Consider the following 27143-nt stretch of genomic DNA (forward strand, 5'->3'; position numbering starts at 1 on the left):
GGAGAATTTTATATTTTCGAAGCATATTTAATAAGACTAAATAAGTGTCTTAAAAAAAATTAATTTTCTTCCGTTTATTTTTTTTAATAAATAAAAGAGCAATTACATCACCACTCTCCTAATTAAGCATGATCCGTTCACTTTTTAAACTCAACATTCCTTACTCTCCTTCTCGCCAACCACGAATTACTCATCTCTCTCTCTCTCTCTCTCTCTAAGTGGGGAGTAGAACTCTATGCGATGGTGTTATTAACGAGTACTTTATAAGCATTGTTAATCACACCCAATGAAAAAATATTTTCTATTTTAATACACAGATCATAATAAAATATTTCTTAATTGGATATTAATAAGTATTTCCTAAAATACTTGTAAACGATCTGGGCAATGTACGTGTGCAGTTAAATAGTCCTCTTCCTGATTACAAACTTCATCATCAAATCTAGATCTTGTAGTTTATGTAGGATCCTGTCATGACGACGGCGAAGTCAGTCATGACTGCATGCTGTTTCGGAGTGGTCGATGACGAATCATTGTCTCCTTCCGTTCTCCCACCATCCACCAAACGATAATCCTCTTTTTCTACACGAGCCACGCTCTCCATGCACGAATTATCTGCAAAAGACACTGATAACAGCTACGTATAAAAATATACACTCTCTCCAAACCCTAACCAATGTCGAGAGACTCCAACCCTAAAAGTATCGGTGAGCATGGGGACGACGAAATCTTACTATAATAATTATAAAGCTTATGATCGAGTTGGTGGAACGAGATGTCAACGTTTCAAGAAAACAACAGAAGGCCCTCGGTCCCGCTCTCCACCCTTGACTTGAGAACAAAGCAAAGGGGGAGAGGGGGGAGTGGCCTCAGTGAATTCAATCATTGCTCACGCGCGGTTCTTGCTTGGGGAAGATTGAAAAGGAGTGATTCTGTGTTCAGAGGGTTAAAGATTTTTGCAGACCAAATGATGGTTTCTGGCCCGTATTCAGAGTCACTTCAGTCACAATCTTTGACCACTGCCCATCACCGATGGACCCTTTTCCCTGCAGATATTCTTTTTTCTTATGGGGGTTTGGGAACTTGATGTCTATCAAGATTGATTTACTACATACATATATATGTCTATTATCCTAATAACCAAATGGGAAGGTTCATCTATTTTGATAATATAAAAAAAAAGATTTGGTTTCATCTTCAACCTCAAATGTTAAGGTGGCAAGAAGTAATTTCTGTATTTTACCTTTCAATTTTATTAGATTTTATAGGATATTTTTCATAATATAAATGTCGATACCTGAATTCACCTATGATTTTATTCATAATTTTTCTTTTGCAGTAAGAATCACACTTTAAAATTTGAGAAGAAAGGCAAAAGGTTAAAATGACAATTTTAAATTTTTCAAAACATAACCATTCGTATAGTTAGATACATTTCTTTTGTGGGTTCTAAATTTCAAATATTCCTCATTCTTAACCATTTAAATTGACTATGTATAGTAAATTCATTAATTATTCTCCATTTTCGCACACATGTGGGCATGCCTATTTTGCTAGTTGAAAAGACAGCACATTGGCAGTTCCACACCGACAGATTTGGTCTCTTGCACAGCGAAACCTTACATGAATCGAACAATTTGCATGTATGCATGGATATTAACCGGCAAAATGTTTAGACACCTTAGCTTCTCCATCCCTTTCATGAATGTTTCGCCTTTATAGGAAAGACAATTACACGTATTACCGCCACTAAACAATTGTAATCTTACATTCTTTAAACATAAAATTCACTAACCTTTAATATTATCAAGCGCAATGGGTGGAGCTGCATGGACGTGAAGAGAATCGCAATCTGGATACCGAATAAGGAGCCCATCTGCAAGCCATCATCAAGGCAGCATAGGCCTACGATAATTTCAGCAGATTAGTGAACAACAGATAGAAAATGTAGGAGAACATTATAGTCCTCTTAGACTGCTCATTAGAGTACACATGTACATGTGTCTATCCAATCAACAAGCTTTGCAACCTTCTTTTTGTGCTTAAAGCTTTTTACAACGAGCCTAAAAAAAGCAGCATCCAATTGAGAATCCCGAGCTTAAAAAGAAGAGGATTCAACTTAAGTTTTCTTTTTCCCCATGGAATTAGAAAGGAGAAGAAACCAGGTAGGGCACCCTCCTTTTCTTTTGTTTCCTTCTTTTTCTTTTTGTGCTTTCGGCTACGTTTACATCAAGCTCATCGGTCCACGCTCTTTTAGCTGGTTCGCATTTGTATAGCAGCAAGATATTGCAAGTCAAAGCCAAGCACTGGATTTATGCAGAAGAGATCATGATTTCATTGACAATTCGTTCGAGGTAAGAATGAAGGAGAGACACATCTATACTTGATACATTTTCACACTTTACTTCACGTGCAAGTCAATGAATTGAGGAAAACTTTAGCATAGGTAAATTGATGGGCAGGACCTTTTTTTTGTTGGACCTCGTGAAAAAAGGCCTTTTCTTTTGTGGAGTTAATCATTAATTTTCTTGAAAAGGAAATGAAACCACGCTTGTATTCTGTCGGTATATACATCATGCTTGTAGGAGTCTATCGCACGTAGACTTTATATATATATATATATCATAGCGTATGCCGAAAGAGAAAATTTTAAAAAGCATCTCCACATTTCATTCTCATATCAGTCGGCATCTTGAATTTTTGAAAACCTACAATTAGCATCCCAAATTGCACATGACATTTGGCCCTATTTACAGATTTGCTCAAAAGGAAACCCAATTGAACAAGCCAGCATTGAGCTTGATTCAAATCTAGTTGAGCTTGACCTAACTCTGTCGAGGTCGACGCACGTGGAGCTAGATTTGAGCTTGATATTGCCAGAGCTGGACCAAATTTGGATTGAGATTGTTTGCCAAAGGAGCTCGACCCTTGGTCAAGCCCGGCCATGGCCAAGAAGAGAGACGCGTAGGGCATAGTGTTTGTTTGTATGAGTCTTTTCGTTTGGATATTTTGTTTGCAGATGCAAATTGTAGGTTCCGAAACTCATCAAGCAGTCTGATATGTAATTGAAAGGTGGATATCATTTTTAAAATTTTCTCTAGTTGAAATGATGTCAAGACCCAAATATCCATTGGAGGGATATATAAAAATGATGATCTCTTGTAGATTACAATCCTTAAAGGGATTAATCACTAAAGAGCTGATTGACAATGATTAAGTGTTTTGTCTTGGATGTGATGGATAAAGCATTTAAATCACGTCGTCTCCTCTTTAGGGTAATTTCTGCGTAACCACATCCTTCACTCTCTCGGCGGAGCACATATCAGTGAGGCATAGTCGAAGACTAAGGAAAAATGTTACTCGTGTCGTTCCAAATTATGTTCAAACGAAAGGAGACTAATCCGGAGTTACATGTCTATCTTAATCAATATAGGGAAGCAAGTACTTAATCGAGATTTTACTTGGGCTTAATAAAATTTCTAAAGGACAGGACCGTAAAAATGGATGGGAGCATAATATTCTAGAGATTCGCAACGAATATATTGCTCTTAAATAATTGCTTGAAATTGACTAATTTTACCATTGATAAGATAAAATTTAAAAAAATGAATTGGTTTGGAAGCTCGCGTCTAAAGTTAGAAATTAATGTAGTCTTATTTGTAGAAAAGGCGAACCGTACTCATTCGCCATTGTTAGGTAGATTTTAGGGTGGATGTTGGAGCTTACAGGATAGGTTTTAAATTTCAAATTTCGGAATCGTTAAGTAAAGTGTAGATTCCAAGTTCCAATATTTTGGAATTCAATAAGATCAAGATAGGTTCTTAGGGTTTGGGGTCATACCACCTTTTATCCACCCTGCATCCTGTATTATATATAGGGTAAAGGTACAAGATACTAAATGTATTATTTCTTAAATTAGTGATATGCACATTTATTTATAAATTTCTCATTTTCGTTGTCAAATTTTGACATTGAAATGTGCGAATTTCTTTCTGATTAGCAATCTCCAACTCCATTAGGAAAAGAAAAAAAACTGTAAACAACCCCCCTCCCCTTCTCTCTCTCTGTTACTAGCTTAGCTATATATGTTCTGAAGATACATCTTAGTTCATGCTCTTAGTAAAGTGTAATAGATTTTCCATGTGAAATCATAAATTTAAATTATGGGCGAAAACTGACCCTTTTTTTTTTCTTTTTTTACTTTCGATGCAATTATTGATTTAGGAATGTTGCTATTAGACATAAACATGTGTTTTTATCATGGATTCTTTTATACTTTGCGTTGAATATTTGATTTGCTATCAACTAGAACCACAATTATTTTTTATTTAATAAAACAATTTTTAAAAAATATGGTTGATATATCGTATCATGGAATTTGTAAAACTGACAAGTTTTAAGTTTCGGAATGGTTCCAGAAACCTATAGAGTTGGTTATCAAATTCTAAAAACTTGAAATTTTTCGCATTAGGGTAGGGTGAATATCCCATCCCTAAAATTGCACATCCTAATTAGTTTAACCAAAATTCTCCTGGAAGTCAAAAAATTGAAGGGTTAATACCCTAAAAAACCCCAAATTGGTACATTTGTGACAAATTTACCCAAAACTATTTTTTTTATCATGAAAAACCCCAAATTGGTACACCTCTGACAAATTTACCCTGATTGACTGTTAAAAACCCTAAACTGGTATATTTATGACAAATTTACTCCAAACTAATTTATTCGACAATAAAAAATCACAAACTAGTAAATTTGTGACAAATATACCATCTCCTAAATTGGATTAATACCACAAAAAAATTATAAAAATTGTAAACTGTGACAAACGGAGCTTAAAATCCTAAATTGGTATATTAATTAATTGTTACGTGTCATTTAACTTAATAATTTGATAGCAAAATTTAACGAAAATTAACAGAGGGTGAATTTGTCACAAGTGTACAAGTTTTTGGTAAATTTGTCACAGGTGTATCAGTTTTGGGTTTTTCATGGTCAAAAAAATAGTTTGGGGTAAATTTGTCACAAGTGTACCAGTTTATGATTTTTTAGGGTATTAACCCAAAATTGAATAGTAAGAACATTGGATTTCAATTAAATGATATGAAAAATATAAATCAATAAATTTGGTTTATAAGACCAAAATAGGATCGTTACTGTCCTAACCATTTAATTGACTAAGAACTTTAAAATTAATTTTCTTTTTTTCATTTTCAAGTGAAGGTTCTGAGATTCTACTATTAGTTTCAGAATTTTATTTACCAAAATGGGCCTGCATGACAAACTGAGTGAAAGTTCTAGCATGCTTTATTGATTTGCTAACTATCCAACTTTATGGAGTGTCAAAATAAAGTTACAGATGTAGCTTAGCATGGTTTTATCTGTTTTCACATTACATCAGCTTGATTTCATTCAACCGTGGTACTTGCAGCTTTTACTTTTACCTTTCTTGCCAGCTCCATATTGAAGATTTTATCTTTTTTGGCGACGGTGTTTGAACGTGTATTTATATATGTGCGGACGTAGATGCTAGAGTAGTGTATCTAGAATATTTTTACACCTAGATTGCTATGCGAATTGCATCTACATATCATTTTTATCAACTCAAATGTCCGCCGTGCAAAATTTCTTTCATTGCCACAGCATGAATGAAATTTAATGCTACGGTTTCTTCGACCCATCAGCCGATATGTCTTCTTGGCGTGGAGACCTACTTTAGATAATAAGGCCGACCGGTAGGGTGCTACAGCTCAATTTCATAGGTTTCAGCCTTCCTGTCAAGTTCAGTCAATAATTTAGACACTGATCAAAGGCTTCATGATGACGGTAAAGCTAATAAAACCCACAGGACAAAAGGAATAATTGAGTTCATTAGCCTAATGTTGGCTGAAAAAGCGCAATTGATTGGCCAAGAATTTCGGCTTTTTTGCTAGTCTGAGGTGTATTGAGTTTTTCCAATGTCTTATCATCTCAAAAAGCAATAAACCATTGGCTCCTGGTAGTGTGACAACTAGGCCTACGAGCTTCTCCTATTAGAAGATTTTATCTTCTTGGGTCAGTGGATAATTCATAGTTTATGTATTCTAATACTATAATAATGATGGGAAAAAAGAAGAAGAAGAGGAAGCCCTTTTTTTTTCTTCTTCTCTTTTTGGAGAGGGCTCCTTGGAGTACTTTATTTTAAATTGGATTTGATGTCGTGGTTATCTAGATTCTATACTAATAACAATATATTATTCGACTTTGTTATTGGATGTCATTGTAATCTTTTGAGTTGTTCCCTTGGAATCCTAAAAAGATTACTTTCGGTATTATTCAAGATGTAATGCGTCTTATAAACTAGATCAAAGTGGTGAAGTGGGTGTCCTAAGAAACCCCCCAGCATGGGCTTTTGACCTTTTGTTTCTGTTGCTTCCATGTATGTTTCCTCTCCTTTAACCCTGGATGTGATAGGTCCTGTGTAAAGGTTTGTTAAGTAGTAACCCACTTTCACCAAAGCTTTTCTAGAGGTGCGGTTGACGTTGAATGGAGTACCCACTTTTACACACGTTTGCATGGAGGTACTTTATGTGAACTCTGCATGTGTGCGTCAATTAAGGGTTGACTTTCCTAACTATATTTTCCTGGGAAGTGATTTTTTGGATTTACGGCATCTCCACTCATATTAACCTTGAGATTTGTGCATATCGTCACGTAAATAAAGCTTTGCCCAGTTATTTGGATTAGGCGGCTTGCATACATTCGTGAGTATGTAATCGAAAATTCAAAAGGTTAGGCTTCCTCGTGCTGGGATATTTAAAAAAGAAATGTTTTTATACTACTTCAGCGGAAAACCACTTTGTCTAAGTTTTAGACCTATATCTTTGTTCCTATGATCTTATTAGCAATGAGGCTTATGGGACTAGGATTAACTCTCTATATTCAATTATTTCTCATACAAGACTCATATGATGCTCCGGTTGAAATCTTCCTTTCATTTGCTAAAGTAGCTATTGTGAAAGTAGCAACATAGATTCGAATGATCTTCCTTCCTGTAATACTTTCTTTCTCCTTCTATAAACACCGAGTAGTATCCTATTGTTAACTTAAATTAGGTTGTCGATTTGAATGCTATTGATCGACTAGCTTCTGCTTGTTTCTCCAAAGCATTTAGACAGATTTGTCAAAAGTTGCCTTCATTTTGATTTCCATTATGGATCATTCTCTTAAAATGCTTGCCAAACTGGGTGATACCACGGCTAGAAGACGCTGATGTTCTGTGTTGCATGCACGTCTTTACTTTCATTAAATTTGATGGCTTCTATCGCAAGTTTTGCACATTGCCCATATTATATTTATGACTCGTCGAGTATTTAAAATGATGGGACGACAGTTCAAGCTACACATGCAGCAAGAGTTTTGTTTCTCCATCTCAAATTTAGTCAGAAAGAGAAAGAGACGGAGAGCTTTTCTTATTAGGGTGCGATGACGATGCATGCTTCAGCGCATAAATAGTTACAAAGCTTTCGGATGCGTAGAAGCATTAGTTACCCTCGAATCTCAAGTCCGGTTTCAAAACCTAACTCGTAATCGTTTGGGAAAAGCACCTTTCGACATAGATATAAACCCCCCCGGTGGCCCCCTCTTTTCCTTCACATGCACGTACACATGCCTATAGATTCTGTGCGCACTTGCTGGGGCCCTACGGGCAGCTCTAGCATCTCAGCCATATCGCGCGATTGCTTGTTTAGGTACAAAATCCGTGGGACGAACTCGATCCTTGATTTTTTCGCAATTTCTAAATGTGGATGGCAAAACAAAGCAGGTTCGATTCGACTGGATACAGAGACGTTTCTCGACCTGAACAGAACAGAACTTCAGATCCAATGTCCATATCACACCAGACAGAAAGGACTTACAAGCGAAACCCAATAAAAATCAGACAGGTACCTTCGGTTGGTAATTGATTCGATTAGGTTTGAACAGTGACATAAGGCTTGCACATACGAGAAGTTTAATGTTAACTAGGGACTATTATGTAACCCTAGATCTAATGGCACACGAGAATAAACAAAGAAGAATTCACACTGCCAAGCCTTTTATAAGAAGATACTAAGATAAGGTTGCGATTTGGTTTGATTTGATTAATAGATCGAGGAAAGAATGGATACATCAGTGACCAAAATACAGCTCGTAATCAAACCATAACCCGATAAAAGGAAACTTATCAATTCAGCTTGGTTTAGTTTGATTTGGATTATCAACTTCCTTGTTTAACACTGGTATTATAACAGCCTGAGCTACATTTAGACCGCTCATCTTTCTAATGTATGGATTCATTTGCCTGCTCTCTGTACGAGTATACCGTACAAACAACACGCAATGTGGAAAGACAGCTCCAATATACACGTGGTAATTTGCCATCGCCGAAATCTTACTGTCATAGCGAAACAAATCCCTGTTCCAGTCCATTAAAGCAATGGTATGAACCAAAAATCATGCAAGCAAAAGTTCAAGCGACCGAAGCCATGGTCAAAGAATGAAGCATAGTCATTATGCTGTACAAATTGGCGAGGCCTATGTGTGTAAACAGCATGGCACAACCCTCTCGATCGAGACACCGATTCTCCTAAAACTTGACAACCATGCAGTACAATACTATTACATATGAGCCCGACGGTCGTAAGCAATATATTGGCCCAAATGATGCAACCCAGAAGGGAGAATCGACCGCTGCAGATGCAACCGTGTTCTATCACACGTCCCCTTGAAGTAATTGAAAGGGACTCTTTCGCTGGCCAAAATGAAAAATTAAACAAGCCAAGCAAAGACATAAAACAACCAAAAAGACAGAAGAGCTTAAGAGAGCAATCATGGAGCAATATCCAGTCCAACACAGCTGGTGGTTATGTCAAAACTAACGCCATCAAATATTATACACATTCCACATTACAAGACTAATAATACCAAGAAAGCTGGAATTAGAGGGTCACGAGGCAATCATGTTCAGGCAATCATCAGCACATGCACACTTGTCCATCAACCAGCACGAAAGAGCTTGTCTGAACGGAGGGCCACTTGTCCCACTATGTGTGGTAACCATTATTCAGTGGGATTTATATTTTTGCAGACTCCTTTTCTTCTCTCTTCTTCTTTTTCCCTAATTATAGCTCAGCTGAGGCATGATATGTACAGGAAGACAAAGGAAATGGTCCAGAAGGGGACCATGACAGCCCAAGGGATCTGCGAACCATAATGAACTGACATGGGAAATTCGGTGATCTTCACACTGCCGAATTTGTTGATATTTTTATGCTGTGAGTGAGAGAGAGAGGTCTAAATGAACAAGGTTGCTGATCCAGAAAGTAGCAAGCAGTATGACCTTTTCAAAAGTTTGTCGGTCCATTCCTTACCTCAACACATAAGATCATTATCTACAAATATAACTGCAAACAGCGAGTGCACGCATGTCTCCAATGACTTAAGGCCAATAGTAGATCTAATAAAAGCTAATGGAAGCCAATCTTCCAATGAGTCGGTGTTTCTGCCAGTATTTATCATCTATATCCCCAGACAAGGAACAGATATGGTGCCCTCAGCCGGTACAGCAGTACACTGAAAGACCCACCAAACCCCAGAACAACATTAGCCTTCAAGAGGCATACTGCCTTCTCTGTATCTCATAGCAAGCTATTCAACATTAATAATGAACGACATTAATTACTATTATCTGCATAGTGACTTCGATACTGATCATCTTCACAACCTAAGCTACTGTGCATGCTAATATTTTGCTTCCTTGTATGCAAAGATGCTCTTCAACTGATAAAATCCAATGATGGGGATCAGATTTTCTAAATTAGGGGATCACTTTAATCACCTTTTGACGTGCATGTCAGTCCTCCTCTACCTTGATGAATAGCAAAGGGTGAACGTTACGTTACGCCTTTCAAATTGGCAGGATATCCAGACACAACTTTGCAGGTAAGTGTTATGCCAACTCCATTAACAGAGTACTTACGAAGTTCCCACAATAAAACTGATTGAAACATAACAGGACATTGCCCAGTAGACTTCAATAGAGATATGGAATTATTCTGAGGGAAGTACAATAATGAAGAGAAAACCAGGGTGTACCAAACTCTGACGGGCTATATGAGATGATACATAAAAAGTTCAAATCTAGCGCAGAGGCAGGTAAAGTTTGCTCACTCTGATCAGTGAACCAAGGAACTTCATTGCTATAGCAACATCTAGGCCAAGTTAATGGAACTTTAGCTGTTAATTGCTCCCCCAAAAAAAAAAAAAAAAAAGAATCACAAAGATGAAGAATATAGTAAAAAGTATCATGCGCCTGGAGACTGAGTTTGTGAAAGCAGCAAGGTTCCAAGGCATGCAATAGAAAAAAATAGACGGAAACACCTTAACGTCACTGATGATGATGATGACACAGGTATGGCAAACATTACAGCCCAAAATGTAGCTATAGGAACAAAAGCCCTGCATGAAAACAAATCAAACATCCCAGGGCTAATTCAAGACAGGTTACACGACAGCAATGGCCGTGTAATTGGACATATGCATAACAGCCAAAAAAGAAGACCAAGATAGGGAAGTAAACGAATCACAGTGCTTGAGCTGCAATAACAGAGCAACATTGACTATATTGTACATGACTGGCAAGAGGCAACTCTGTCTAAAGCTACAAGGGCATCATTAATCCACTCAAATACTGACCAAACAACTTAGCAGTCTAAATCTAGCTGGAGTCTATATTGATCCAGGACTATCACATGATGAGAGCTGTGCATTCCACTGGCTTAAAGAATATGCTTCCATCACTGGATTACAAATTTCAGATCCATGATTTGCTCTTCAACATATGCCTAGTGAGCGAACTCCTCCAGAACAATTGTGACCATTGGCAACTGACGTCAATCAAATCAAACCCACTCTTTTTAGTTAAAAAGCATGCAAACTTTTCTGCAATCAAATGAACTAACTGAATTGATTGAAACAACCCTATACAGCTGCAGTACTAGGGCAGCACGAGATGGACCAAAATATATGCAATTCATGCTCGATAAAGAACAAAAAGAAAAAGAATGTGTAACACGCAGCAGCAGAGGGTTTGTGAACCAATCCAAGTCTGACCAAAAATGTTGCAGCAAAGGAGAGAAGTATCCAGAGGATTAAGCATTGATAATCCCAACTATAGCTAGCAAGGACCTTACACCAAAATGAGTAAGTCCAATTGAGTAAGTCCAATCATTGCCTCAAAAACATGAAAGCAGAACATTACCAGTAAAAAGTCCAAAATAGAATGGAATGTAAAACTTGTCTTTCCAAAAAAAGAGAGTGGTAAAAACAGCAAACGTATTACCAGGCATACAAATCTCTGACTAACAACAGCACGAAGACAAAAGGGAAAGAGATATTTGAACTGATAATAGATAGGTGAATGGATTAGAAATTGGTCTTAGAATGACTAGTTGTCACTGCAAGAATGTGTGTGCCATTGATTAGTCTTTCATAAGAAGGCTTGGCAGAACATTAGCCTTCAAAAGGCACATGGTTACTGGTACTAAATCTGCCCCATTGGTGAAGTCTCTTAGGATAACAAGTGAATTCAACTACCCAGCACGAATACTCATGCAAATTATCCTCAAAGAACTCTCAAGCCATCAAATCATCTCCACATCCTCAACTTCGTATGCGTGCTAAAATGAAGAGCCTATGTGTACAGGAATAAACTATGATAAGATCAGATTCTGACCAGGGTATTGCATAAGATAGGATTGTTCTTCTTCCTTTCTGGATAATATGTAATTCCATTTAGTGATGAGAGAAAGGCACACAAAAGCTTTAAAGGTGCCACAGAGGGATTGTAGAAAGGAGAAGAATAAAAAACGGAAAGGTGATACAGCGAAGCTTAATATTGAACCTGTTAACTAAAGCAGCCTAGGCAACTCTCATGTCAATTCTCTTATAGCATAGTCTTAATTTTTATGTTCCGCCTTAGTAGCATCCTTTCACATGTCAAATCTGTGCAAAAGCATGTTACACCAACTTCATTGAGAGATTACTCATGCATGAAGTCCTAGGAGATGTAATTTACAAGTCATAAAAGTGCTAAGGGAAGATTAACAAGAACTCGTCTATAACTTTGCTTGTATATGGTATTTACATGAAAAGGAAGCATGATGAATAAGAGAAGAACAGCATGCATCAAAATTTTGCGGGATGAATTTGGGTTACAAAGAATGATACATGAAATGGTACCATTATCTCACAGTGGCAGGCAAAACTCTGGGCAACCATTATCACGTGCACCAGGGATGTATTTGCCAATTTGCTCGATTCGAAGGTGAGCAACCAAAGCTCCTTGACCAAGTTAGAAGATTTCATGTCAAATACTTATCGATGCTCACAGGGACAGCGGTAATCTTTTCTCCTTTTCTCTGGCCAGCGCATGCCTAGATTTCCAGAAGCATACAAGTAGACAGCTTCCAAGGCCTGCAGTCAAAAAGGACAGCCAGAAATGACCATGACAGAACGCCAGATAAGTGAGTCCGACGAGTATGCTAAACACCACAGCCCAAAATATAGCCACAGCAGCATCAGCCCTGCACAAAATTTCACACGCCATTTTAGCTTCAATTAACCTGGAACGCATTTGAAAATTCTCAAATCATTTCGAGACAGAAGCATCAATACGACAACAAACATCCGATCACAGATAGCCATGGCAATCCCCAACCGATAAAACTAAACAGGATCGCGCAACTAAATCGCGATCCTCGAGCTCATTCAGATAACTTTGCATCAAGGAAATCACAAATCGAGCTCATTCAGGCGCTCTTTCATCCTAACGTCTCCTCAACGATCTCTTCCAAATAACGACAGAGGGCCACCGGAAACGTTAACAGTTCACCGTCGCGAACGATGCCGATCATCTAACGCAGTCTGTCACTCACTCACACACCGAACCAACGACGCACTGCGTGCACCACGAACGCCAAACGCGCAGCGAGAGAGCGAGAGAGAGAGAGAGAGTACCGGGTGGCGATGTGTGGTTTGGGGGAGAAGAGCGCGAGGCCAGGGCAACGGCGCCGGGACCGGACCTGGTGGTCTCTGAGCCGCTCAACGAGCTTCGATCGAGTTATCATCGCTCGCGCGGGAGGCGGCCCCGCTTGGCTCGGCGGCTCTGATCGGTGCTCCGGCGACGGCGACGGCGCCGATCGCCGATGTCGACGCGGCGACCGGTTCGATCTCGTTCTCCGGACTGGAAGGCGATCCGAGCGACATCAAGTAGCGTCACCGTCGCTACTGCGGTTGCGCTTTGGTGCTGTTGCTAATCTTTGTATTTATAGATACCGATTAGCGAAAAATGCGAATTTTTCTCCTTTTTTTTTTTTTTTTTTTTTGGTTTTTGTTTTTGTTTTTGGGGTCAACAAGCAAGGAGAGAAGAGTCCACCCAAAATCGTGAGTTTTTATATGCTAAATGTAGTTGAGTTGGAAGGAGTTTCTAATGTTGAAAGGACACTTTTTTGCATTGAAAACTTTCACATTAGTGCCCCTTTCATAGGATAATTACCTCTTTTAATAAAGTTTTAAGACCTAATCAAAAGGACTCCATCAGATATTTTACGACCCAAACTATATCCACTATAACGTGGATAAATTTAGAATTGCCCATTGTGTCAAAGTGAATAAATTTAGAATTTATGGTGAGACAAAAAAAAAATTGAGTTTTTGTATCATAATGAATATTATCCGGAGTTTTTTGTGATATTAATTTTTTTAGGACAATTTTAGGTTGGTTTTTCCTCGTCTAAACATTAAAGACTTCGAGAGTTTCAAATACCAAGGCTTCCGTTTTCATTAGTCGGGCAGGCTTGGGCTGGATAATGCCAACCCCCAGTCACCAAATGGTCGGACCAGCAGCCTAATGATCGAGTCCATCAAGCCAATTATCAAGTCCACTATCCACCGATCATTGCTCGAACAAGCAATTACGGCCCCACGACCAGCACGTCAAAAGGTCCAAAGGTCTTTCCACGCTATGTCGCACATGCCCAAGGCACGAACCGTAGAGTTATCGCGTTTGGCGGTAAATTCCCAGTCCCGGCAAGGAGCATCTCTTTTTAACCTTTTTGAGAATTGGACTGGCTTCACTTTCCAAGCATAAAAAGCCGAATGTAGAAAAACCAAATCAAAATACCTCCAAAACATGCTATTAGCTTTTTCTCGGTTGACACTCATTAAAACATATTAACTATTCAAAACCCAAAAAAAAAAGAAGCCTACTCGAAACTAAGCAATTTCTCCATGCATATTCCTCGTGACGTGCTCACTACCAACACCATTACCTAATTCCTCCATCACAAAAATGGTCTGCCGAATCCTCCGTTTCAACAACGAAAAGTAGAGCTTGAAGTATGACATCTTCAAGTTATTTCAGTCAGGAAATGGAAATTTGATGCCTTTGCAAGCCATTCCGAACCCATGTGCGAAAGTCAATAATACAAATTAACAAAGACTACGCAAATACAGATTAAAGGTAAGGTCAGCATACCAGAATTAATACTTAGGCACAATAAGTACCAAGATAACTATGTTCCAGCACCACAAAGTACCTCGAGCTCCTATAAGGTTTGGCGCACGATGGAAAAGCGACCCTTCAGGAGCAATATACAAAATTCAGCTCCCTTTCTGAAAAATAGTCTATCAAAGACATTTACAAAATGAAAGAGAGCTTTCCCCTCAGGATGCTTTTTCTCCATTCGACCAGTTCCGGCCTAAGTAAAAGGGAGAACTGCCTCATAAATCTTCTAATGATATCCCAAAAACATAAAACAAAAGAAAAATCCCCAATGTGCCAACTAATTGAGATATGCGAGGTCTCACTCGGTACATTTTAGCTGTTGAGTGTCGAAAGCATGCCTCCAGATGCAGTTGGTATCACCACCTCCCAACCAGGTCCTTTGAGAGGCACTGCACTTGCTGCTGCAGCATCAGATTTCTCAGCATCACTAAGTGGACCAGAAATCAGATCACTGCGGTCCAAGATCCTCTCCAGATCCTCATCGCTAATATCCGTCTGTATCATCTTATCTTCAGCAGTCTCTTCCTCTCGGAGCAATGCCAGTAGATCCTCTTCCTATAGTTTCAACAAAACAGATCAGCACTGATATAAATAGACCACCTGTGATGCGGCCAACTGCACCTTAATCAACCAACTAAATTTCAAGCAGAGCACGAGTAACTCACACAAAATTCTCAGGCACAAAGATCCACAACTTTTTCTCATCCCACCATAATAAGACTTTCTAATTGAGCAAACAACATACCTCCAAGTTATTATGAGGCTTGTTTCTTTCTTGGTGAAATTGTCCTTTTGCAATCACCACATGCTCCAACTTCAACTTACTAAAAGCCCTCTTCAAGATGCGGCCCTGGAAATAGATACTATATCTTTAGTTCTCAACACTAAACAGAATCAATCTGCTGCTCAAAGAAAAGATCAGGGACAGGCTGCTGATGTCTAACCTCCACCGATAGCGCCGTTGCAAACCTGTAAACATGAACAGGCTTGGTTTGACCTATTCTGTGACATCTGTCCATAGCCTGCAAGTCCATTTGAGGGTTCTGGAGTGTAGAGATAACACATTTCATATTAATTTCAGACATAGCAACAACTTGACTGAAAAGTGAGCAATGGGAAGCAAAACTAATAACAGCAAGATAATTACCCAGTCACTATCATATAGAATGCAAGTGTCAGCAGCAGTGAGGTTTATACCCAGTCCACCTGCCCTAGTGCTGAGAAGAAATATTCTGTAGATGCTATTCACATCGTTAAACTCCTGAATCTGCAAATGAAGCATTTTATTAACAGATGATATCTAAAGCTATTACTAACACTGAAGCAGGAAATTACCAAGTAAAACAGACAAATGCCATAATAGTTTACACTGTAATTAGCAAAGCTGTCACTAGCAATAACAACAGTTATTGAGACAACCAGATCAGAATATGCTAATCATATTATTGAGACAAATGCACTAAATGTGCACCTTCTATACAACCAACATTCAATTTGTCTGGCCGGCTAATCAAATATCTTAAATGGAAGAAGTCAGTTCGGGGGTTCAATAACCTCAGGCCAGCTTAATAGCAACTTTTTACAATCACTTTATAGATTAATTAACCAAAGTAAATGATTCGCTTGCAGAATGACAGAACAAATAGCACACTGGCTGGTAGATGCTATCAGGTCCAGTTGCAGAGTATAGATATGAATTTCTCGTTATTACACCATGGCCATAGCCAGCCTTTTGCAAGAAAAGCACAATCCAGTTGGAACAAATCAACTAACCAGCTCAATAGATTGCACCATGGTCAGACTGACTGTAAAGTCATTTACCCTAACAAAAGTTTAAATAAAACCAGAGGATGAAATAATAAATGACTAATTTGGTATGATTTGATGAACAATTGGAAAAGCCAATCTCAGAAGAGTAGGTCATCCTAATGAGAATGGACGGTTCATGTTCACACCCACTGAATCCACTAAATAAAGTTATCTGTTAGTGTAACAAGTGGGAAATTACACCCATTGAATCCACTAGAATTTGATGCCAATCCACTACACAAATGGCAGACTGAATAGGTGAGAAGCTTAAATCAGGTCACTTGTCCTGAATGAAAAAAATTAATTTAGTCAGAATGCATAAGAGGCAAACCTGTCTTTTCCTCTCATCTAACTTGACATTTCCATCTATTCGACAGACTTCATATCCTTTTTCACTGAAATAGTAATCCATTATATCAAGAATTTTTGTCCACTGGGTGAAGATCAGAACCTAAAGGCAAATGTAACATAAGTAGCCAGCTTGTTAACAAATCATAGAAAATGAAACAAATTGCAGACATACCTTATGCTTGCGTTCAAATAGCTTTCCCAACAATTTATCTAGCAAACGAAATTTGCCACACTGTTCAACAATCTGTTCAACAGGAGGATAGAAATCTGTTGCAAGAAGCAAGAGAGATTTGTCAAGCAAGGTTAAGAAACTACCTATTTGTATCCAAGGCAAAAAGAAAGAAATATACGTGATCCATTAAAAGCTGACTCCAAAAGATCAGGATGGTTGCAGTTCTTGCGAAGCTGGACCATCAGATTATTAAGTTTTCCCTTCATTCCAGATCCTGCAAGTCCAAGATACTTCAATCAATGAGGAAAATAATGACCCAAAGAGCATAGTAATTTAAATGCCAAGTATTTGGAGACATTAACAGAAGTCAGTCCACAAACTACTAGACACGATTCAGGCTTGTACACCTATTAGAGAACTTGAAAAAGAATACCAACTGTCAAACAGTACAACACGTTAATCATCTGACAAGAGCTAATCATATGTAACTAAAGCAAACACTTCTTGAGAAATGACTCTGATTATCAGCAAAGATTGTCAAGAACAAATAAATAACCATATCAAGAAATAGTTAAAAAAAGTGGAAATAGATTAATGCTGGCCAATCAGGCCATCATACCACCAAGCGCAAGTATGCATGATATTCCAAAAAGATAACAGATAAAAAGTTCAGTTAATTAAAATGATAACACATCATTCAAGGAATTTCAGGAGAAAAAACACTTCCCCACATGAACGACACAAGACCTAGTGAAATTCGTAGAACAGAGTTAGGCTGCCATTCATATTTTTTTCCACAAGAATAACATAATAACCATTAACAAACAAAGGCAACACAAGGTTTTCCATGATACCAATGTCAACGGTCTCCAGCAAGTGATTTTCCAAAGTCTTGTTTATCAAATGATCCTGAAAGTTCCTCTGATGCTCAGTCATAGTGGCGTATAAGATAATCTCCTTTTTACGAGGAAGCATCTGCTCAACATCAGCTTTCATTCTTCGGAGAAGAAATGGACGCAATATAGCATGGAGTTTTGCCACCACCTACAAGTGACAATAAATACTCATAACAATTATGAAAAGAATTCCCTGAAGTAGATTCATGCTTTCTGGGAAAATACCCACTTGAGCCCTTTTTTTGTCTTCTAATTCTTCCTTCGTTGCTGCATTGCTATACTTTCCCGACAGATCAAACCTGATTGATTCATAAAATGCATGAGCGATAAGTCAATAATTTAAATATCATCACCCTTACTATAAAAACTACTACTGGCGATTAGACTAAATGCACCCGTAATTGGTTTCAGCATCATATGAATTATGGGGCATCCATTTCTTCATTCCAATATGGGATTCTTCACACTATGCTTAAATGATATGCATAAACATACACCCAAAGTTCAACTCCTACAACCCATATCTGGCTCTTACTAAAAAAAATGACGAAGTTCATGGACACGATTTAGCTCGCCAGTTTCAGACTGGCATTTTTCTGTTGGATACAGAGTGACGCAGGTAAAGGAGAACAAACAAAATGTACTTACCAGGATTCAAATTCTTCATGGGACGAGAAAATATCAGGTAGAATAAAGTTGAGTAATGACCATAGCTCGGCCAAATTGTTCTGCAAAGGTGTCCCAGTTAATAAGAGTTTATTTTCAGTACTCAAGAACTTCAACTGCTTCAGTAGCTTGCACTGTGCATTTTTCAACCGATGCCCCTGAAAGATAGTAAAATGGATTAGCAAATAAAAATCAGCTGGATAGTTCCATTTCATGAGTCCAGTAATGAAATAAAAGCAGATATACAAACAACTAATCATGTTTATACCTCATCCACAACAATGTATTTCCAACTGTAGTGTCTCAAACATTTTTTTGCATCATTCATTGCAACCTCATAGGAAGTGACAATTATCGGGAAACTGGGTCCAACCGTTCGAGGCATATACTTGCGCCGCAACTCATCCCTTTGTTTCTTGTCACCATGGTATATGATCGCTTTCATAGAGGGAACAAACCTATATGAACATACTCAAGGAAAGGAATGTTATGCACCCAGAAAGTAATCACGTGGATCCAGTCCCACTGTTCAAATGTGAAGCATGTTACCTTTGAATCTCATTGACCCAGTTGGACAAAGTAGAGAGAGGAGCAATTACTAAATATGGTCCATCCAACCCCTTCCCTTTCAAATGTGCAAGGAAACCGATGGTCTGGATAGTCTTCCCAAGTCCCATCTGATCTGCCAGGATTCCATTCAATCCATTTTGCCACAATGAGATTAACCACTTCACACCTTTGACTTGATAAGGCTTCAACTTTCCACCAGTCAACAAGGGTACAAGTTTTTGCTGCTCTTTTTCAAATATTTCTCCCTCTGTCAGATTCACATCTTCTTCATTTGGACCCTCTTGTGATCTTGTCAACATCGCAGCAACCGCCCTCTTGGCCTTTCTCTGAAAAGCAAGCCACCACATCCAAAGCAATAGAAGTCATTAAAGTGCCTTATATTAGCTAACTCTTCAGAAAGTACATGCAACAGTGAATATTCATATTTGATTGGCTGAAGGTTAATTGCTTAAGAAATTCTTCATAAAATAAAAAAAGAGGATAGTGAGTCGTGACTCAACCAAAATGAAAGAAAGAGAAAAAAAGTATTGGAGTCTGTAAACAGGAAAAGCTCCATACATGGCAAAGAAATAGAAGAATAGAAGCCCAACTCTAAAAAGCATCAACACTCGTCAATTGATCAGTGCAAGATCGTCTGAAATGCTAAGAAGCACCATGGGTCTGCTAAAATAATTCCAATTTGACATAAGCAAGAAAGAAATAATAGGTCTTCACTTATGGAAAAAACCAGGAACGCAGACAAAAGGGATCTCATTTTGAAAAACTGCACATTGCATACTTATTAGTTAAGGGCCTGATTGTTTAAGATTAAGTAGAAGCAAAAGGTATCATTCTGCTTTCCCTTCAAAATTTAAGTTTTATCCAAATTTCAATAAATTATGAAAAAATTATATGTAATTCTATGTGTCGACATTTAAATGTCATTTTGAAGAAAAAAAAAATCAAAGCAGGTCTATCGCAAAATTAAGCAAAAACAAAGGTCTATCCAAATACACCTTAAAGAAGAAAGATTGTTGCACCTAGTACCATGTCTTCCACACAGACATTAATTAAACTGAAAAACCAGAAAGAATCTAAAGATAGCTTTGGAGTGCGGTTTCACTTCAATCACATGTGTCCTACATAGTCACCTAACTGTAGATTTCATTCTAGATCAATACTAGAACTAAATTCGAGCGCCATTTGTCATTTCTTCTCACCAAACTTCTTCGATCAGTTCATTAATAGAATTACTACAGCATAACTTGCATGAATCAAAATTAAAGAATGAAAAAAACAATTCAACCATTTCACCATTTACTCAAAAAGCTCCCTGACAGTTATAAAATGCAATATCTCTGAAAATTCTGCATCCACTTCACTTAAGAAACAGCATAATGCTCACCTGATTGTATACCGCTTTTCTTTTCCGACCACGTCCTTTCTTTTTTTCAGTGCTTTCACTCTGTTGGTCCACTTCATTCTGCACATGCAAATTAAATATGCCTTATGATTTCAGCCAAAAGAAATAGTCCATCCAAAGGAAAAATGTCCAGGGTAAAGGAAGTAAAAGGCTATACAAATGTGATATCATCCATTTTCTCCAGCAAAAATTCAGTGTATAGCTGGGTTTGTGTTAGAAGCTCATCAAGCTTAGTAAGCTGGTTGTCATCCAGTTCCGGTGGTTCTTCAGAATTATTTTCTTGTTCCACATCTTCTTTCACACGTGCATCCAGCAAATTTTCTTCCTCCTCAGCCATGGCTTTTGAAATAAGAGAAGAATCTCCATTCTTCGCAGTTAAAAGTATCTCTTCCTCCAGCTTGGGGACCAATTCCTCTGTGTGATTGCCCTTCAAGTTCCCAACATGAAAAACATGTCAGACAGAATTACACATAGTTCATAAAACATAAAGACAAAGTTGAACCAAATGCCCAATCTATCTCACACCGAAATGAGAAAATTTAGGTGCAACGTATGAATGTCTACCAGTACATCCAGAGACAGAAATGTATACCTACATTTATACAAATTATCATTTGGTAACGACATTAACAAAGTTCTGGAAAAAAAAAAAAAAAAATCTAGCACAAGCATGAGAGTTTTCAGTGCCATCGGCAGCCGCAAGTTATCGACAGCAGAAGTGTTAAAATAAGTGCACCGTAAGCTAAAAACATTCGATCCTTAGGTTAATATCACAGGTGATCATCCAACTTGAGCTCATTTGAATTTTCACCACCGACCTACCATCTGCATCACAGCAACTGCTGTACAGACAATTTCAACTATCATCACTCTGTTTTCTTTTATCCAAACAGCTGAAGCTTTTACTCGAATGGACAACCAAACAAGATATGACATGGTCCACAAGGACCCCTGACCGCACATCCACCATCTCATACACAACAAAACTACACAATATTGGCAAAAACCCAGCATTGTGCCCCACGCCATTTAGCTAGCAAGAAGCAACACACAATATATAGCTTATCGCATCATTTCCTAAGTTCAGTTAGACTTCCTACTTTTTTGGAGGCCATTTGAGCCCAATAAACCATGTTCATTAAAAAATCTTGGGTAAAATCCAGTGATGCCAAAAAGATGCCGTATCATCCTAGCAACAATACCAGTAGACTAAGCTATTGCGGCAGTGGCCGATCAACCACCCGTGCAGAAAAACAAACTGTGAACAAAATACGAAGATTAACTTCACAATCCCTATACATCGAGCATTTCAAAAGCAAACACGAGCCCCCTCATACTCATAGCAGCTAAAACACCTCTAAAGCACATGAAGAACTTCAAGCTGTCAGAAAGAAACGATTCATCCGACGAACAATCTCGGCTTTCTTTTTTCTTTTTTTTTTTTTTTTTTTGGAGGCGCCAAAAAGCCGAAGAGAGACGTAAACAATATATAAAAAGAAATTTTAAAAAAATGCTTTTTCGAAGCACCCTTCAGCATTTGGCCATTTTCCAAGACGAATGACCAGAAGATAAGAAGATAAGAACAGTCAACTCGGAACAAGAGCAGAAAACCCATACGTCTTCCCCGAGCACCGACGTCGGCGACTCCGCAGCGGCTTCTTCGACCTTCATCTCCGCCCACCAAACAAGCCCGCCAAAAACAGGAAAGCCCTAAAGGGTAACCAGAAAACGGGACAAAGTCAACAGAAATCGCCGAAAAAACCAGCGACCGGAACAGAGACAACCCCCCTCCCAAAAAACGCTCGAGCGATTCGGCCGAGGAGGGTTTCCGCGATCCGCGCGCCGAACGGCTCCATTCTCGAGCGCGAACGCCCGAGAGAGAGAGAGAGAGAGAGAGGAAAAGCTCACCGCGCTTTCGCTGGAGAGAGCTCTTCGTCTGCTTCTTCTTCCTCGCAGCGAAGGAAGCGCGAAGGGAAGGTGGGGGAGGAAATGGAACGTTGCGGTGCTTCGGGAGAGGGAAAGAGGAGAGCGGAGGAACAGCGAAGTGGTGGGAGACCATGCCATAAAAGCGAAGCACTATTTTTAAAAAAATATTTTTAAATAGAAAACCCCAAAAAAACGTGTTTATTTTTTATTTTTATTTTTTTTGTGGTTTGGCAGTGCGGTGTTTTTGGGGTACAGAGCAGAGACGGGGCGCTCTGCTTTGGGCGGGAAAGTTGAGTTTAAGGAAGTGCCCCCGGGGGCGCCCCTTAATTACGCTGGGCGCCCCTGTAAAGGTGAGTTGACGACTTGACCCCTGGGCCACGTCACATCAACGACTTTTTTTTTAAGGATGGATTTTTGTCTCGTTCTTCTTCCTTTCCCGCTAGTGCTTCCTGGAAATGTCGATTCCTGTCGTCGAGTCGACATCATGTGCTAAAAATGGAATGGGTTAATTCCAAAGAAAACATCAATTTTGGGTCAATCAACAAATCTAACCCAAACTTCTTTTTGGTCTTATAAAAAGATATCAACTTTAAGTCGAATAACAAATTTGATCCAAACTTTTTTTTTTTGTCGCGTAAAATATCACCAATTTTAGGTTGAGTAACAATTATTGCCCAATTTTTTTGTTTTAAAAAAAATCACAAACTTTTACTTAAATCATAAATCTAACTCCCCTTAACTTAGCTTTATTGATTGTCCTGTGCACTTGCTGGCTAACACCATCCATTGTCTTTTTTCTTTGAGTCACGGCTTGAAAAATAATAGTGAAATTGTGTCATCTCCTATACTTCGCTAACAAGTAAAAAAATCTCTAAATTAAATTTCTCTAGCTAGATTTTATCGTTTTGTCGTAATATGAAATTGTAAATCACCATCCATCAAGAGAAATCATGGATGAAATCCACCAACCTTACAACTAAAACATTTTCTCCTGAAATAAGATTAACTTCAAATAAAAAGTTAATGGTAGGGGTTAGATTTTGGATAGAAGTGAAATCTTGTGATTTTTATGAGACAAAAAAAAATGAGGTTATTTACCAAAAAAAAAAAAATGGGGCTAGAGTTGTCACTTAACCTAAAGTTTGTGTTTTTTTATGAGACAAAAAAAAAAATTGAACCAACTTTGTCCATCCACCTAAAGTTTGTACTTTTCGTGAGACCAAAAAGTTTTAGCAGATTTTGTTCATCCACCTAAAGTTTGTCTTTTTTTAAGACAAAAAAAAAAAAACTTAGGCAAAATTTGTCCCTCAACCTAAAGTTTATGCTTTTTCATGAGACCAAAAAAAAAAAAAAATTGGCTAGATTTGTCCATTAACCTAAAGTTGATGTTTTTTTATGGAATTAGCCCAAAAAGGAATGGGCGTAATTTGTAATTTTCGAAAGAGTCAAGATCACTATACGAAGATCTCTTGAATCTCTTGTGCACTATACTATTGAGTAAGATTAAATACAATCATCATCCCAATGTCATATTTTTTTAATAATAAAAATAATAAAGTACATTGAAAATTCGAAAACTTGTTACAAAATTGTAATCAAGTGTTAAAAATTTCAAGAAGTGCGATCGAGACCTAGAACTTGTTACAAAAGTGCAATCAAATCTTAAAGTTTTTAAAAATACAATCAAGTCTTAAAGTTTTTAAAAAATACAATCAAGTCTTAAAATTTATCATAAAAGTACAATCGAGTTTCAAATTCAAAAACTTGTCACAAAAACGCAATCGAATTATAAAATTTTCAAAAATGCAATTAAGTCTAAAATTTGACACGAAAGTATAATTGAATTACAAAACTTTTAAAATCTGCAATCAATGAAATGACTTAATTAGAAAAATTTGATAAGTTTTTAAACTTGTTTATAGTTTTTGAAAATTTTACAACTTGATTATACTTTTATGACAATTTTTAAAATTTTTAATTCACTTAAAAACACAAAAAGCCTACGTGCATATTTACCTCTCTTTATGATTACCCATAACTCTTGTGGGCAGTCATAGTTTACAATATTTAAGATAATTGACAAATAATTTATGAATTTTCACCCTTCTAAATCTGGAATTAAAATAATCATCAAGTATTACCACGATGGAAAGTACGTCTAAAAGATTGATCGAAATCTTTGCATATTATAGTATTCTCTATCAATTTAATTTCATTAATTTGATATTCACTCACAAATCAAAGCATGTTATTTGTTACTAATCATAATTAAAAAGTAAATCTTCTTACCTTATGAGTTAGGTGAAATTTTTTCAAGATTGATAAAATCTTCTAATAATATATATTTTTTTACTGGAAAATTATTTAAAAAGTCTAAACTTATTATATTTGTGCCACTTCAATGCTCAAATTTTCAATTGTGTTAATTGAATCATAAATATTCAAACAATTTGCCAATTTAGCATTTTCAACAATTTTGGATGGAAATTGTTGATGAGGATATTGGCCGTGTTACGTGGCACAATTAACGTTGATGCAAACAATTTTTACAAATTTTTAATAAAAATCGAATTTTAATAATTTTTTTTCCTTCCTCCTCTCATGATTGGAAGGCAAGGTGAGGTTAGAGTCACTCTCACCGTCTTTGCATGAGGCTCACCTAGGGAGCTCAAGCGTGGCCTGGCGAGGGTAATTCTTGCCAAAGGCTAATGAGACTTGAGCTTGCTAGTGAGGTCAACCCTTGTCAAATCTAGTGAGGGCAAGCCTCACATTTGGCCAATAATGAAGGAAGAAAGAAAAAGAAAAAATTATAAAAAAAATTACAAAAATTAATGTCAACGTCAATCATGCTATAACCTTTGGGAGTTCGTTCAGGTGGCCATCCTTCTAACTTGGAAGGGGAGGTGATGAGTTCAAATCCCCATCTTCTTAGGGAGATTAGGATGGGGACGATTTCATTTCAAGAGTGGGTTTCGACTCCCACGCCCTGCAAGGAGGTAGGATAAAAGTCTGAGAGTAAGTGTTAAAATAGGCTTAACGCAGGACAGACAAAAAAAGAAAAGAAAACGTCAATCATGCTATATAACTTATATTATATAAGACATCCAGTCTCTCGCGTTGAAGGCGAGCTCCCCTCTGCCCGACGGTAGCCTCCTCTCTCGCTGAAGGTGAGCTCTCTTCCATCCCCTCCTGGTGCTCCTACATCTCTTCTCATAAGAAATAGCTGTCGAGATAGCCTTTTCACCCGATTAGATCAAACATTTTTCCTCTCTTGAACCCAAAATAAGCAAATTAGCTCTGAAACTCTAACTTGTCTGGTCCAGCCTTTCTACCGAAATTGATCCAAAACCTATAGAGCTCCCTTCATTTCCAAATTAAACACAACATCCAACCCTAACCATAACCTTCTCGCCCAACCAATATTCCCCGCACCACAACTTTGTCATTTGAAGTCCATCCCAATTCAGTCATGGAGGACAACTAGGAAAACCATCTTCGATTGCTGGCTCTTTGTAAACGGATGGGAGATCTATGGGCAACGGATGATATCACGGAACTGAATGGCTGCATCCTTGAGGTACACAAATAGACTGGTGAGTATCTATTATATTGGAAACTGTTCTCAAAACCAAATGTTAATTTCCCAACATTCTGGGCTACAATGCAAAGGGCTTGGAAGGTAGAAGAGGTCAGATGCAAGGTAATTGAATCAGGTTTATTTTTATTATTATTTTTTATTATTATTATTTTTTTTGGTACCCAGGGAACCCCGTCGAATCAGGTTTATTTGTATTCATTTTCAATTCGGAGGAAGAACAGAAAAGAATTCTACAGACAGGCCCGTGGGCCTTTGCAAGTAATTTGCTATGAGTTTAAATATTGCTCCTTCTGGGTGCATCTGATGGGGCTTCCAAGAGCTGTTATGTCGGAGGATTGTATTCGTACGATTGTTGGAAAAATGGGAGAAGTAGAGGAAGTTAGGATTGATGCTCGAAATAATAGCTCTCAAAAAATTGGCAAAGCAAGAGTAAGGCCGAATCTGTTTCACCCTCTTAAAATTGGAACGATCATTCATGTGGGAGATAGAAATTGGTGGATTGACTTCAAATATGAGAGATTACCACACTATTATTATTGATGTGGTTACATAGGCCATTATGCAAACTATTGCCCAACATTTCCCTACGAAGAATCTAGACTTCCTCAAGATAAACCGGGACGTTATGGATCTTGGTTGAAAGTAGAGGTGAAAGATTTCAGCCCTTGCTGGAATACCTTTTATGGGGAGATAGACCTTATCTTACCTAAAGAGGATATGATCCCCGAGACCCCTATTATCCCTTCCAATGATGAGTTGAACAGCAAATCCATTGTACTTTATCATCCTACAACACAACCAACACCAGAATTATCAATCTTAACTGAACTTGCAGCACAAAAAAAAGGTAAACACATCCAGTAGTACTCGGAACAACCAATGAAGCATATAATACATGGTGCAAAGGTGGGGATTCAAGGGATAGCCAAATCTGGTACGAAGAAACAAACATCAAAAAAATTAAAACACTTTACTTCGTATGAGAGAAAAGGTAGTTTGATGACCCTTGTGGACATGGACAAACTTTTGAAAGCACCAATTCAAATATGGGAAGGCGAAGCAGCAAGGGCTTTGGTGGCTAGCCCTAATAAGCTACCAAGAAAGTTATGAAGGTGTTAAGTTTGAACTGTCATGGTTTAGGTTCTCCCTTGACAGTCCAGCACCTA

At 37.9% G+C, this 27143-nt stretch overlaps 1 protein-coding gene and 1 long non-coding RNA gene across 3 annotated transcripts; both read right to left on the bottom strand.

Annotated features, from left to right (window-relative positions):
* Window positions 1-10590: 10590 nt before the first annotated feature.
* On the bottom strand, window positions 10591-13308 carry LOC104419756. Its single transcript, XR_720851.2, has 2 exons — window positions 13039-13308; window positions 10591-12605 (listed from the first exon to the last, which is right to left on the bottom strand). It is a non-coding gene; the product is annotated as an uncharacterized LOC104419756 (long non-coding RNA).
* Window positions 13309-14511: 1203 nt separating this feature from the next.
* On the bottom strand, window positions 14512-22481 carry LOC104419757 (ATP-dependent DNA helicase DDM1). Of its 2 annotated transcripts, XM_039302203.1 has the most exons (17): window positions 22362-22481; window positions 22071-22163; window positions 20611-20880; window positions 20436-20513; window positions 19031-19377; window positions 18750-18939; window positions 18464-18639; window positions 18045-18114; window positions 17774-17963; window positions 17098-17193; window positions 16920-17014; window positions 16728-16847; window positions 15735-15854; window positions 15532-15630; window positions 15333-15437; window positions 14890-15142; window positions 14512-14780 (listed from the first exon to the last, which is right to left on the bottom strand). In XM_039302203.1, the coding sequence occupies exons 2-16, from the start codon at window positions 22122-22124 to the stop codon at window positions 14900-14902; spliced, it is 2253 nt and encodes a 750-aa protein (XP_039158137.1). In that variant the 5' UTR covers window positions 22125-22163; window positions 22362-22481; the 3' UTR covers window positions 14512-14780; window positions 14890-14899. The 2 variants fall into 2 exon arrangements, with proteins under 2 accessions (XP_039158137.1, XP_039158136.1); XM_039302202.1 differs by having other exon boundaries at window positions 14531-15142.
* Between the last annotated feature and the right edge of the window lie 4662 nt (window positions 22482-27143).

The sequence above is a fragment of the Eucalyptus grandis genome, chromosome 9 (genome assembly GCF_016545825.1).
Source record: "Eucalyptus grandis isolate ANBG69807.140 chromosome 9, ASM1654582v1, whole genome shotgun sequence".
NCBI classification, from domain to species: Eukaryota; Viridiplantae; Streptophyta; class Magnoliopsida; order Myrtales; family Myrtaceae; genus Eucalyptus; species Eucalyptus grandis.

Bases quoted from the DNA above. Each gene is read 5' to 3' on its own strand.
- LOC104419757 (XM_039302203.1), bottom strand. From the start codon at position 22,124: ATGAAGGTCGAAGAAGCCGCTGCGGAGTCGCCGACGTCGGTGCTCGGG. The intron at 17,194-17,773 runs GTATCATGGAAA...TTGGACTTGCAG, and splicing joins GCTGGAGACCGTTGACATTG to GATCTGGAATGAAGGGAAAA. The intron at 16,848-16,919 runs GTATGTCTGCAA...ATTTGCCTTTAG, and splicing joins TATTTGAACGCAAGCATAAG to GTTCTGATCTTCACCCAGTG.